The sequence below is a fragment of the Macaca mulatta genome, chromosome 3 (genome assembly GCF_049350105.2).
Source record: "Macaca mulatta isolate MMU2019108-1 chromosome 3, T2T-MMU8v2.0, whole genome shotgun sequence".
NCBI classification, from domain to species: domain Eukaryota; kingdom Metazoa; phylum Chordata; class Mammalia; order Primates; family Cercopithecidae; genus Macaca; species Macaca mulatta.
Window position 1 is genome coordinate 142,610,669 of NC_133408.1, and position 12,013 is coordinate 142,622,681.

A 12,013-nucleotide genomic window follows, 5' to 3' on the forward strand; every position below is an offset into this window, starting at 1 on the left:
TTGTTAAGTGGAGATTAAAATACTATCTTTTTTTTTTTTTTTTTTTTTTTTTTTTTTTTTACGCTGATCAACTGTGGGGCCTCCAGCTTTCCTGAACCTCAGTTTTCCCATCTGGAACATGGATGTAATCTGATCTGCTTGTTCCCTTTAAAGGTGTGATGATTAAATGAGAACACAGAAATAACAGTATTATCTTCAGGGTGATTTTAACAATCAAAATCGGCAGGGACATAGTAGAAGATTTAAAACTATATGTAATATTATTGCTACTACTATGTGAAATGACAGTAACACATTAACTATTTTTATGGAGTTTGTATTATTCTTCCATTTAATGAAATGGATACTTACCTCCAAGAGTGGTGCACACAATAATTCCAAGAGTTTGAGGGATTTCACATTGAATCTATATGCCGATCTACACCTATATTCAATTTCTTTAAATCCATGTGATCAGTCAACAAATATCAAAAATGAGAATTGAGCTAGGAGCTCTTAACTTTTAATGTCACAGACACCTTTGGCTTTTGGCAGTCAGCTGAGGTCTCTGTTTTGTTTTTTTTTTTTTTTTGAGACGGAGTCTGGCTCTGTCACCCAGGCTGGAGTGCAGTGGCGCGATCTCGGCTCACTGCAAGCTCCGCCTCCCGGGTTTACGCCATTCTCCTGCCTCAGCCTCCCGAGTAGCTGGGACTACAGGCGCCCGCCACCTCGCCCGGCTAGTTTTTTGTATTTTTTTAGTAGAGACGGGGTTTCACCGTGTTAGCCAGGATGGTCTCGATCTCCTGACCTCGTGATCCGCCCGTCTCGGCCTCTCAAAGTGCTGGGATTACAGGCTTGAGCCACCGCGCCCGGCCAGCTGAGGTCTCTGGACCCCTTTCTTGGCTTAATGTTTTTAAATGCACAAAATAAAATATATAAGATTACAAAAACAGTCAATTATATTGAAATATATAATTTTCAAATTAAAAAATGAGTGGAATAGTAATATATGTGCTTCTTTATTAACATATTAAATAAGATTTTGTGGCAGTTCTAACTGCTGTGATTGTGAAGTATCAGTGATATTTTGAAATATTTATAACAACTGAAATGTGGTAAGAATATATTTTTGATTTATATGAATAAAAATGTCCCAGAGACTGCTAACACTTCTGTAGTTTTTACCTACATTTCAATTACAGCTTAATGAAAGTAGAGATGAGTTTCTTCTTCTTTTTTTTTTTTTTTTTTTTTTTTTTTTTTTTTTTTTTTTTGAGATGGAGTCTCACTCTGTTACCCAGGCTGGAGTGCAATGGCGTGATCTTGGCTCACTGCAACCTCCACCTCCCAGACACAGTGATTCTCCTGCCTCAGCCTCCCGAGTAGCTGGGATTACAGGTACCCGCCACCATGCCTAGCTAATTTTTTTTGTATTTTTATTAGAGACAGGGTTTCACCATGTTGGCCAGACTGGTCTCAAACTCCTGACCTCAGGTGATCCGCCCACCTCAGCCTCCCAAAGTGCTGGGATTACAGACGTGAGCCACTGTGCCTAGCCGAGATGAGTTTTTTTATATCCCCCATTAAAATTCATGGAGTTCCTGAATTCTATCCCTGATCCTCTTGGGGGAATCCACTGCTCCCCAGCTAAGAACCTCTGGTTTAGATAAAAGAGGCTGTTCATTAGACTAAGTGCCTCCTGGACTGAAAGTCCCTGGATAGCTCTTTTCACAGTGGAACCTCATGGGAACCGTCAGTTTGAAGACAAAGCTCAGGAATCTTGAGTGGCCCTGTAGGCCTTTCTAGGGATTTACAGTTCTGCAGACTTAAAGCTGCTAGGGACGGGAAAAGTGTCAGTTGACAGCAAAATCACAGGTGGCAAATTTTGTGCAATACTGATACTCTTTATTCTGAATTTTGGCAAAGACGCGTGTCCCCTGCATGAGTAAGATCTGATTCATCATTTTCCCAGCCCACAGAACACTTGGTAATTCTAATTCTGCTTTGAGGCAATGTTTACAGCTTGTTTTTATCTTTTTCTAATTATATGATAACTGTTTCTTATTGGGGGCTGTGAGTTCTCTCTTTGTGATTTATTTTTCTGCTATTACTATAATCTTTAGAGAAATTACAATTATTATAGAAACTACAAATGTTTTTTTCTCCTTTCTTTTGGCTTTTTTCCATCAAAGAATTGAAGTCATTTGTGTTAAATTTCTAACACCTGAAGGACTTACTACTAAGATGAATGGAAAATTACATACTTAAATAAAAATTTCTCTAAAAAAATCACCAAGACAAGGCCTAGTCTGTAAAAGAGGGAATTTGCATGTGGATTCTTTTGAGTTGAGTGTTGGGTTCTTTGTTTTCACAGAGGCATTTCAAGTAATAGAATTCTGCAGAAAACCTAAATGGAGTGATCTGGCCTTCTATTTACAGGGTAGACCTTGAAGTTGTCCAGTCAAGACAACAGCTTACTCTGTCTGCCCCACTTTGATGGGCACTGGTGAGACTATAGATCATGATAGTCCCTGACAATAAGAAATTTCCAAACCAACTGAAAGATCAGTTCATCTATATAAAAAACAATTGGATACTACTCCACTATAGCATTTAAGACTCAAAGAGCAGAGATCATAATAGCTTTTCTCAGTACTGTATGCCCAGAACACCTTGCACATACGAGTTGATCAATACATGATGAACAAGTGAATGAATGTTGTTATTAGAATTCAGGCAAAGGAAAAATCACTGGATTTCTGGTAGATGGCGAGACTTAAGGTGTGAAGGCTGTGGATTAGCCATGAGAAGGAGAAAGGCACTGCAGCTATAGGGAATGTGAAGCATGCAGCAATCAGATGACTGGAGTTAAGGGCTTCTCTTGGGAAACCTAGGCAGAGAAGTTTGATTGGACAATGTTAACAGAGAGTGAGGGATGAACCTAGACCTTAAGCATGTCAAAGACATGATAAGAAGATTGTTCCAGGATGACACTTCTTGTAGCATGAGACACAGCAGACTGAAGGGAGAAGAGACCAGAGGCAGCACCACCAGGATACTGTGCCAGATGAGGTGCTGAGAGTGCCACCTAGGTTGTGACACTAGGAATAAATAGAAAGTGTTTAATTCTGGAAACATTTAGAGGCAACAAATTTCCTGGAATGGGCATGAGCTTTAGGCAGCCCTCATTTTCAACTTTAGAGAACTGAGCAAGTCCCCAAAGAAGTGAGAAAAAAATATTCAAAAAGCTGGCAAATCACTGTTGCCAAGGACAAACAAATTACATTTTTCTTTTGGCAAGTACTTTTTTTGGAAAGAAATACTAAAAGCAATGAAGAGAGAACGACAGCAGAAACAACCAACATTTCTCTGGTTATATGCAGTTTCAAGAACATTTTTGCGTATCCAAGCCTATTTGAAACAATGGAAAACAGAGCAAAAACAGAATCATTATGAAATATATTTTTATCGTAGATAAGTTAGTATACTTTTTTACATGACAAAAAAATCAGTATCAAGTAGTATCTATTCTGAATATTCTCTCAATGGCAAGAACTAGAAGGAAAAGCCAAACAAAATTCTTATTTTGGGTCCTACTTTTCTATCTATTGCCTACTAAAGGTATAACTTCATTTGTAAAATGAATGTCCCTAAAAATATATGCATAGCTGTCATATTACCTTCAAATCTAAGGAGGAAAAAAAAGCTATTTCAATGTATGATTGAAAATAAGTATGTTTTAAGTTAAAAATAATTTGTAATATGATATAAACACACCCCGGGTCAGGCAGAGTGGGTCATGCCTATAACCCCAGCACTTTGGGAAGCTGAGGCAAGAGGACTGCTTGAGGCCATGAGTTTGAGACCAGCCTGGGGAACACAGTGAGATCTTGTCTCTACACAAATTTTTTAAAATTTAGCTGGATGTGCCCAGAAGTTTGAGGCTGCAGTGAGCTATCATCATACTATATTGTAGCCTGAGTGAAAGAACAAGGCCCTGTCTATAAACAAAATGAAACAAAATAAAGGCTCCCAAATCATCTACTTTGTAAGTTCAGATTTTCACCTATGATTTATGGATTGTATAATACTCTTTTTCTATGTTTATGCACATACATACATGTACATATATTCATATATATACACACACATATACACATACTTACGTATCACAGTACAGAATGCCTAAAGAAAGTACTGAGTGGTATTCAATGTTACAGGACTGGAGGACATTAAGGAATTCCTGAAACAGTGTTAGAGAAACCTCAGGGTCACTGGAGTCAGCTTGCGCCAGCTCATGGGAGTCAATTGTCAGCATCTTTTCCCAACTCCACATTTAGTGACATTGTGTTGATAGCTTAAAATCAGCCATGGTGGAATTATTTACACCACAGAAATCAGTAAACACTAGGAATTTTTGATTCTACTCACCCTTGCCACCAGCCAGTTGTTAAGCATTTACAAGAATGCCGCTGTTCCTAAAATATATTTCAAGAATTACTGCTATAGAGAAGACACGATGCTAATGGAAAGGCATATAGAGATAAAAATGATGAAAGAGACAACTTTGAAGCAAAGGAATAAAATCAGATCTAAAAATAAAAGGAGATTCTTATGATAAACTCTGAACAAATGGATAGAAGCATTAAGAAGAAAAATGCCAGGCCGGGCGCGGTGGCTCAAGCCTGTAATCCCAGCACTTTGGGAGGCCGAGACGGGCGGATCACGAGGTCAGGAGATCGAGACCATCCTGGCTAACACGGTGAAACCCCGTCTCTACTAAAAAATACAAAAAAAAAAAACTAGCCAGGCGAGGTGGCGGGCGCCTGTAGTCCCGGCTACTCGGGAGGCTGAGGCAGGAGAATGGCGGGAACCCGGGAGGCGGAGCTTGCAGTGAGCTGAGATCCGGCCACAGCACTCCAGCCTGGGTGACAGAGCGAGACTCCGTCTCAAAAAAAAAAAAAAAAAAAAAAAGAAGAAGAAAAATGCCTTCCCTAGCTGAGAAAAAATATGTTTTAGTGTTCAAAAGGTTTAAAATGTACCAGGAAAAATTAATTGAAGGAACACAATTAAGGTTGGGAATGTCCTCAGTTTCTCAGAGAAAAGGAAAGTCTTGCAAGCATCTTAGCAGGAAAAAATAGGTTACCAACAAAGGTTACCAATGAAGGAACAAAAAACATGCTAGCTTCAGACTTTCTATAAACTGAAATATCAAAGTTTATTGACCAATATCTAAAATATTAGGGTTTTAAAGATAAAATACAGAACATGATTCAAGAACTATACATGAAGAGAAGTTTCTGTTCATCCTCCAAGATAATAGTCATTTTCAGAGATCAATGGCTAAAATATCTGACTCTCATGCATCTTTACTGAAGAAAGATTTTTAAAATTATATTTCCAGTTATCATCAGATAAATCAAAATCAAGGCTAAAGAATAAGTAAGTGGTGAGAAAAAAGACCATCAATGCATGGCCTAGAGTTAAGACTACATACTCATTATAAATATAATTACAATATTGAGTGCAAAAACTACAATTCAATATTAAAAAGATAGTTAAATGATTAGCAAAAACCACAAATAACATGTGTGTTCATACGGGGGAGTAGGTGTGAAGGGGTGTCAAGTTCAAGGGAGAAGTAGAGGGACAATTGAAATGTATTAGATCACTGTGTAACACAGGAGGAGTTAAAAGTTATTGTTTCATCTTGACTTTGGTAATTAGATAAATACCTGTTAAAGTATGTTTTTAAAAATATGCCAATAGCCGCCAATTAGAACACACAACAGAATGTGAATGTACCTTTTGAATACCTTCAGATATACAAGTAAACATAGTTCACAGAGCAAAAGACAGAAACACTGTGTACAGTGCAGTAACATAAAAATCAAAACATAAAACAAGATGATAAAAATAAAACAATACACTCAATTTTTTTTTCTTGAGATAGGGTCTTACTCTGTCACAGCACAATCACGACTCACTGCAGCCTCAACCTCCATGTTCAAGTGATCCTCCCACCTCAGCCTCCTGAGTAGCTGCGACTACAGTTGAATGCCACCATACCCCGCTAATGTTTGTATTTTTTTGTAGAGATGGGGTTTTACCATGTTTCCCAGGCTGGTCTCAAACTCCTGAGTTCAAGCAGTCTGCCCACTTCAGCCTCCCAAACTACTGGGGTTAGAGCAAACCACCACGCATGGCCCATACACTCAATTTTGACAATAAACATTGATCTTTTAAACTGCTGTCTTAAAAAGGCAAAGAGAATGAATTTAAAAATAGAAGTTAGCTACGTGCTACATATAAAAGATAAACCTAAAATCCCGCATCACAAAGGTTAAAAATACAGAGAAATGTAGTTATTCCACAAAAAGAACAAGCAAAAGAAAACAAAGGTAACTATGTTGATAGCAGTTAAAAACTTCAGGCCGGGCATGGTGGCTCACACCTGTAATCCCAGCACTTTGGGAGGCTGAGGCGGGCAGATCACGAGGTCAGGGGTTCAAGACTGGCCTGGCCAACATGGTGAAACCCTGTTGCTACTAAAAATACAAAAATTAGCCTGGAGTGGTGGCAGGCACCTGTAATCCCAGCTACTCGGGAGGCTGAGGCAGGAGAATCGTTTGAACCCAGAGGCAGAGGTTGCAGTAAGCTGAGATCACTTCATTGCACTCCAGCCTGGGTGACAGGGCGAGACTCCGTCTCAAAACAAAACAAAACAAAATGAATTCAAGGCAAAGAAACATCAACCAGCATAAAGAATATCACTTCATGTGAATAAATGCTATAATCTGTAATGAAACATGATGCTTATTAACCTTTGTTAATAAAGTTGTAAAATAACATCAAAATAAAGAGAAGCTTGATCGTAATAGGCAACTAATATATCACTATTATAATGACATATCAAGAATTTATATGTATATACACCCAGAAATTTTGTTCTCTATAAGAAACTCTGGGCCGGGCACAGTGGCTCCTGCCTATAATCCCAGCACTTTGGGAGGCTGAAGTGGGTGGATCACCTGAGGTCAGGAGTTTGAGACCAGCCTGGCCAATGCGATGAAACCCTGTCTCTACTAAAAAATACAAAAATTAGCCCGGTGTTGTGGTACGTGCCTGTAGTCCCAGCTACTTGGGAGGCTGAGGCAGGAAAATCGCTTGAACCCAGGAGGCGGAGGCTACAGTGAACTGAGATAGTACCACTGCACTCCAGCCTGGGTGACAGAGCAAGATTCCATCTCAAAAAAAATAAAAATAAAAAATAAAAGAAGCTCTGTTTTAAGTATCCATGGATGACTTTTGGAAATTAATTATAAACTAGTATACCAAGAAATCTCAATAAATTCCAAAAAGTAGAAATAATTCAGTCCACATTTCTTGACCAGAGTGCCTAATTAAAAGCAGAAGCTCAACTGAAGAAACTTCAACTACTTAGAACCAAAAATTTTGCTCTAAATAATACTGGGTGAAGGCCAGGCATGGTGGCTCCCGCCTGTAATCCCAGCACTTTGGGAGGCCAAGGCGGGTGGATCACTTGAGGTCAAGAGTTTGAGACCAGCCTGGCCAACATGATGAAACTTTGTCTCTACTAAAATTCAAAAATTAGCGGGGTGTGGTGGCACATGCCTGTAATCCCAGTTACTTGGGAGGCTGAGGCAGGAGACCTGCTTGAGCCCGCAAGGCAGAGGTTGCAGTGAGCTGAGGACGTGCTGCTGCATTCCAGCCTGGGCTATAGAGGAAGACTCTGTCTCAAAAAAAAAAATTTTTTTTAATAAATAAATAAATAAATAAACATTACTGAGTGAAAGAGGAAAGCAAATATAGAATAATTGGTTTAGAAAGCTAAAATAATACTTATCAAATTACACAAACTTTTCCCAAATTCTTATTTAGAAGTCATTTCATGACCGTATTTTTTTTTTACTTTTAAAAGGAGAGAAATCAAATCATGCAAATGCAAAAATATAAATTAGCTCCTAGTTTAATTATTGGTTTACTGATAAGTATCTAACAACTGGCTTTCCAAAAAAAGTATGCATATAAATGTATGTGCATTAAATTTTATATTTTACTATTTTGCTTATATAAAGGATGTGTAGCATGCAACTTACAAATGATAAAATATACAATATTCTTTACTGTTAATTCCACTTAGTCAATCAATTCTCACACAATGTTTTCATTGACTTTTGTCAATGAAACTCTTATAAATGTAGCCAGCCAACCAATGGTTGAACTTGAAGAATGATTACAGTTCCAATATGAATTATGCTATTAACATTAATAAGACACAAGTGATATATGTCAAAGAGGTATGTCCAAAATCTGCTTGTTAATGATGTGAGTGCCTTCTTTGCTAAATCAAAGAATAGTTTTCAAGTATTGAGAGAATATTTCCTCAACATTTTGTGCTATTTCACAATGTTGTGGCTACAGACATGACCTACTTTTAAATTTAATTTGCTTCATTAATTGTGTTCTCTATCACTTTAAGTCTAAACAATCAACTGAACAATAAATCAAGCCCTGATTTGTAGTGTTTGATGTTTTCCATGGTATAGAATACTTCCATATTGGCCAATTCCAAGCTATCAGTGAGAGGTCACCAAACACGGAGTTGGGAAGAAATGTGCAGTAGCACTCCATTCTGTAGTATTTTCACCGTAGAGATACAATGGACATAAATAACTACAAGAACACAGGTAAAGTAACATGCAGAAAAATATTAGAAAGTAATGAGTTTTAAGTATTTCTTGCCTGTATAACAATTTTAGGGCTGGACGCAGTGGCTCATCCCTGTAATCCCAGCACTTTGGGAGGCTGAGGTAGGTGGATCATGAGGTCAGGAGTTCAAGACCAGCCTGACCAATATAGTGAAACCCCGTCTCTACTAAAAATACAAAAAAATTAGCCAGCCGTGGTGGTGGGCGCCTGTAATCCCAGCTACTCGGGAGGCTGAGGCAGGAGAATCTCTTTGAACCTGGGAGGCAGAGGTTGCAGTGAGCCAAGATTGTGCCACTATACTCCAGTCTGGGCAACAGAGCAAGACTCCATCTCAAAAAGAATAAATAAATAGAAAGAATTTTAGATATGTAAGAAAGAATCACATATCACTTAATGAAAATTTTATTCAATAAATGATGCTGAAATAATTGGTTACTTATTTAACAACATTTAAAATGTAAAACTAGGCTGGGCGCAGTGGCTCATGCCTGTTAATTCCAGCACGTTGGGAGGCTGAGGAGGGCGGATCACCTGACGTCAGGAGTTTGAGGCCAGCCTGACCAACATAGAGAAACCCCTCTCTACTAAAAATACAAAATTAGCCGCATATGGTGGCACGTGCCTGTAATCCTAGCTACTTGGGAGGCTGAGGCAGGAGAATCGCTTGAACCCGGGAGGCAAATGTTGTGGTGAGCTGAGATCGCGCCATTGCACTCCAGCCTGGGCAACAAGAGCAAAACTCCGTCTCAAAAAAAAAAAAGTAAAACTATGCTTAGCTTATATACTGCAAAAAACTAGGCCTTGGGCCACATGGGTTGTAGTTTGCTGACCCCTGATTTAGATAATCGCTTCATTCATCTACCAAGATTAATTACAGATTGATTATATATTTAAGTAAAAATACATGAACACAGAAAAATAAGCAAATGTATATTAAATGCCTGACAGGAGGAAGACTCTCTATGTTTAAGAGCGTCAGAAGAAATTTCAAAGGGAAAGCTTTATAGATTTGACTAAAAAACTGTGGCAGCTTAATTAGTGGGATAAATAGAAAATATGGTGCCACTCCTTAAGCTGGCACATTTGCAGAAAATGGTTAGAGTCAGAAGATAAAGAAAATTATCACCCAGAATTTTCTGTGTAAGCTTTTCTAAATGTCTCATCACTGTTATTTTTCAAAGGAACTTTAAAAAGCTATGTTCTCAAAAATAGTTCATTCTTTCACAATAGTTTGAGAAATGTTTTCCCAAAGTCAAATCTGAATCTCTCCTAGTGTGATCATATACCCTTCCTGACTGGCCTTATTATAATGAAAATAAAGAATAATTGGGCCAGGCATGGCGGCTCATGCCAGCACTTTGGGAGGCCCAAGTGGGCAGATCACTTGAGCCCAGGAGTTTGAGACCAGCCTGGGCAACATGGTGAAACCCCATCTCTACAGAAAAATACAAAAACTAGATGGGCATGGTGGCATGCTCCTGTAGTCCCAGCTATTCAGGAGGCTGAGGTTGGAGAATTGTTTGAACCCAGGAGACTGAGGCTGCCGTGAGCCATGATTGTGCCACTGCACTGCAGCCTGGGTGACAGAGTAAGACCCTGTTTGAAAACAAACTAAAAAGAAAAATTTTTGATGAATTTGAATATTCTGTCAACTTTTTAGTTATTCTGTCCCTTCTCCTCCAAAAAAGAGAAGCAATATTCATGTCCAATGTTGTCAACACTCCATAAACAGTAAAAAACAACCAGTGTCAAGCTCCTTGGAGGTGGTGGGAATCTCAACAGGTAGCCAGAGCATGGGAACAGGGATCTGGGACAAATGTGTTCAAAGTTTGGTAATCAGGATGTTGGCATTCTATTATAAAGAGGTCCGCTGGGTGCGGGGGCTCACGCCTGTAATTCCAGCACTTTGGGAGGCCCAGGCGGGGGATCACCTGAAGTCAGGAGTTTGAGACCAGCCTGACCAACATGGAGAAACCCCGCCTCTACTAAAAATACAAAAATGAGCCAGGCGTGGTGGTGGGCACCTGTAATCCCAACTACTTGGGAGGCTGAGGCAGCAGAATTGCTTGAACCCGGGAGGCGGAGGTTGCCATGAGCTGAGATCATGCCACTGCACTCCAGCCTGGGCGACAGAGCAAGACTCTGTCTCAAAAAAAAAAAAAAAGGTCCCAGACACCAGACTGGAATGTAAGGGTCAGAGAGCTCAAATGCCCAGGATGGGGGACCAGAAAGAAACAGGCAAGGTGTAACTCAAGCTACTGGGCACACTGCTGTAAGAGTGACAAAAATGCTAGTCAAGGCAGACCAGTTTAGGCACTAGCTTAGGGACTTGAAAGCAGCACTCCCCTTATAAGAATAGCAGTGCCACAGTGGTGGGGTGTTGATAAAGGGAGCACTGCCTTTGCAGAATGCTAGAGCAAGCCAGAGACTTTGGGAGCATAATTATTTTCAGTGTCATACAAATAACACCAACATTACCTCGGCAGGAGTCGCATCGTCCTGTTGGTGATAGTTGTGTTAGACAGATTGAGATACAGGACCCCCGGGCAGCCCTCAGAAATGTGTCTCATTGATTCATCCTGCATGAAAAACAGAGGGGAGACGCTTATCAAATTATATCAGGCTTTGCAATTTCCCTATTATCTTTCTATTATCCCTCTTCCTGTTCCAGAAAAAAATACATGCAAGAGTTGCTTTCTTCATATTCTTTATCGGCTATTAGGTTGAAATGAAATTAAATAGAAGCCAATGCTTTTGCTCAAAGCATCATTACTCCCTCCTTTTCCCTTTCCTTGGAAATCAAGTCTCATTCCATCACAATGACACTTCATTAAAATGTGAACCCATGCAAGTTCAACTCTGTCACAAGAAATTTGAGCTCAAATGTCAAAGTGTCAAACACTTCTGACTCTTCCTATGCAGGAAAGCAATTAAAAACTCATCCATTTTAAACTTATTAAAATTATTCTGAAAGACAGGAATAGTAAACACTCTCAACAGTGGAACTTAAACAGTCCATATTTATACACATATACATTTATACATAGATGTGTGTGTGTAATTAAGCTTCTGTGGTTGTGTTAATTAAATATTTTAAATAGCTGAACAGATTTTCAACAGATTTATGGTAAGTTTGAGACGGCTAAAATAAAATATAGGCTACATACCAGTTGGGCAGGAGATTCAATGTTGGGGTTAGGGTGGGGGAGGATCTCAAAGATTCAAGCACCCTTCCCCCAGAAAGCTGAAAACTGAAGTAAGAGAGTAAGTACTGTGACCATGAAATAAGAGAGAGAGAAAA

At 39.2% G+C, this 12,013-nt stretch overlaps 2 protein-coding genes across 4 annotated transcripts in view; one reads left to right on the top strand and one right to left on the bottom strand.

The window, feature by feature from the left end:
* Positions 1 to 12,013, bottom strand: part of FBXL13 (F-box and leucine rich repeat protein 13) — a 272,579-nt gene that overhangs the window by 105,038 nt on the left and 155,528 nt on the right. The window contains exon 11 of the mRNA XM_015134552.3: positions 11,191 to 11,291. Coding sequence (XP_014990038.3) covers positions 11,191 to 11,291 — 101 coding nt within the window. The remainder of the gene's footprint in view (positions 1 to 11,190; positions 11,292 to 12,013) is intronic.
* LRRC17 (leucine rich repeat containing 17) overlaps positions 1 to 12,013 on the top strand; it is a 57,094-nt gene that overhangs the window by 2,109 nt on the left and 42,972 nt on the right. The window lies entirely within an intron of this gene.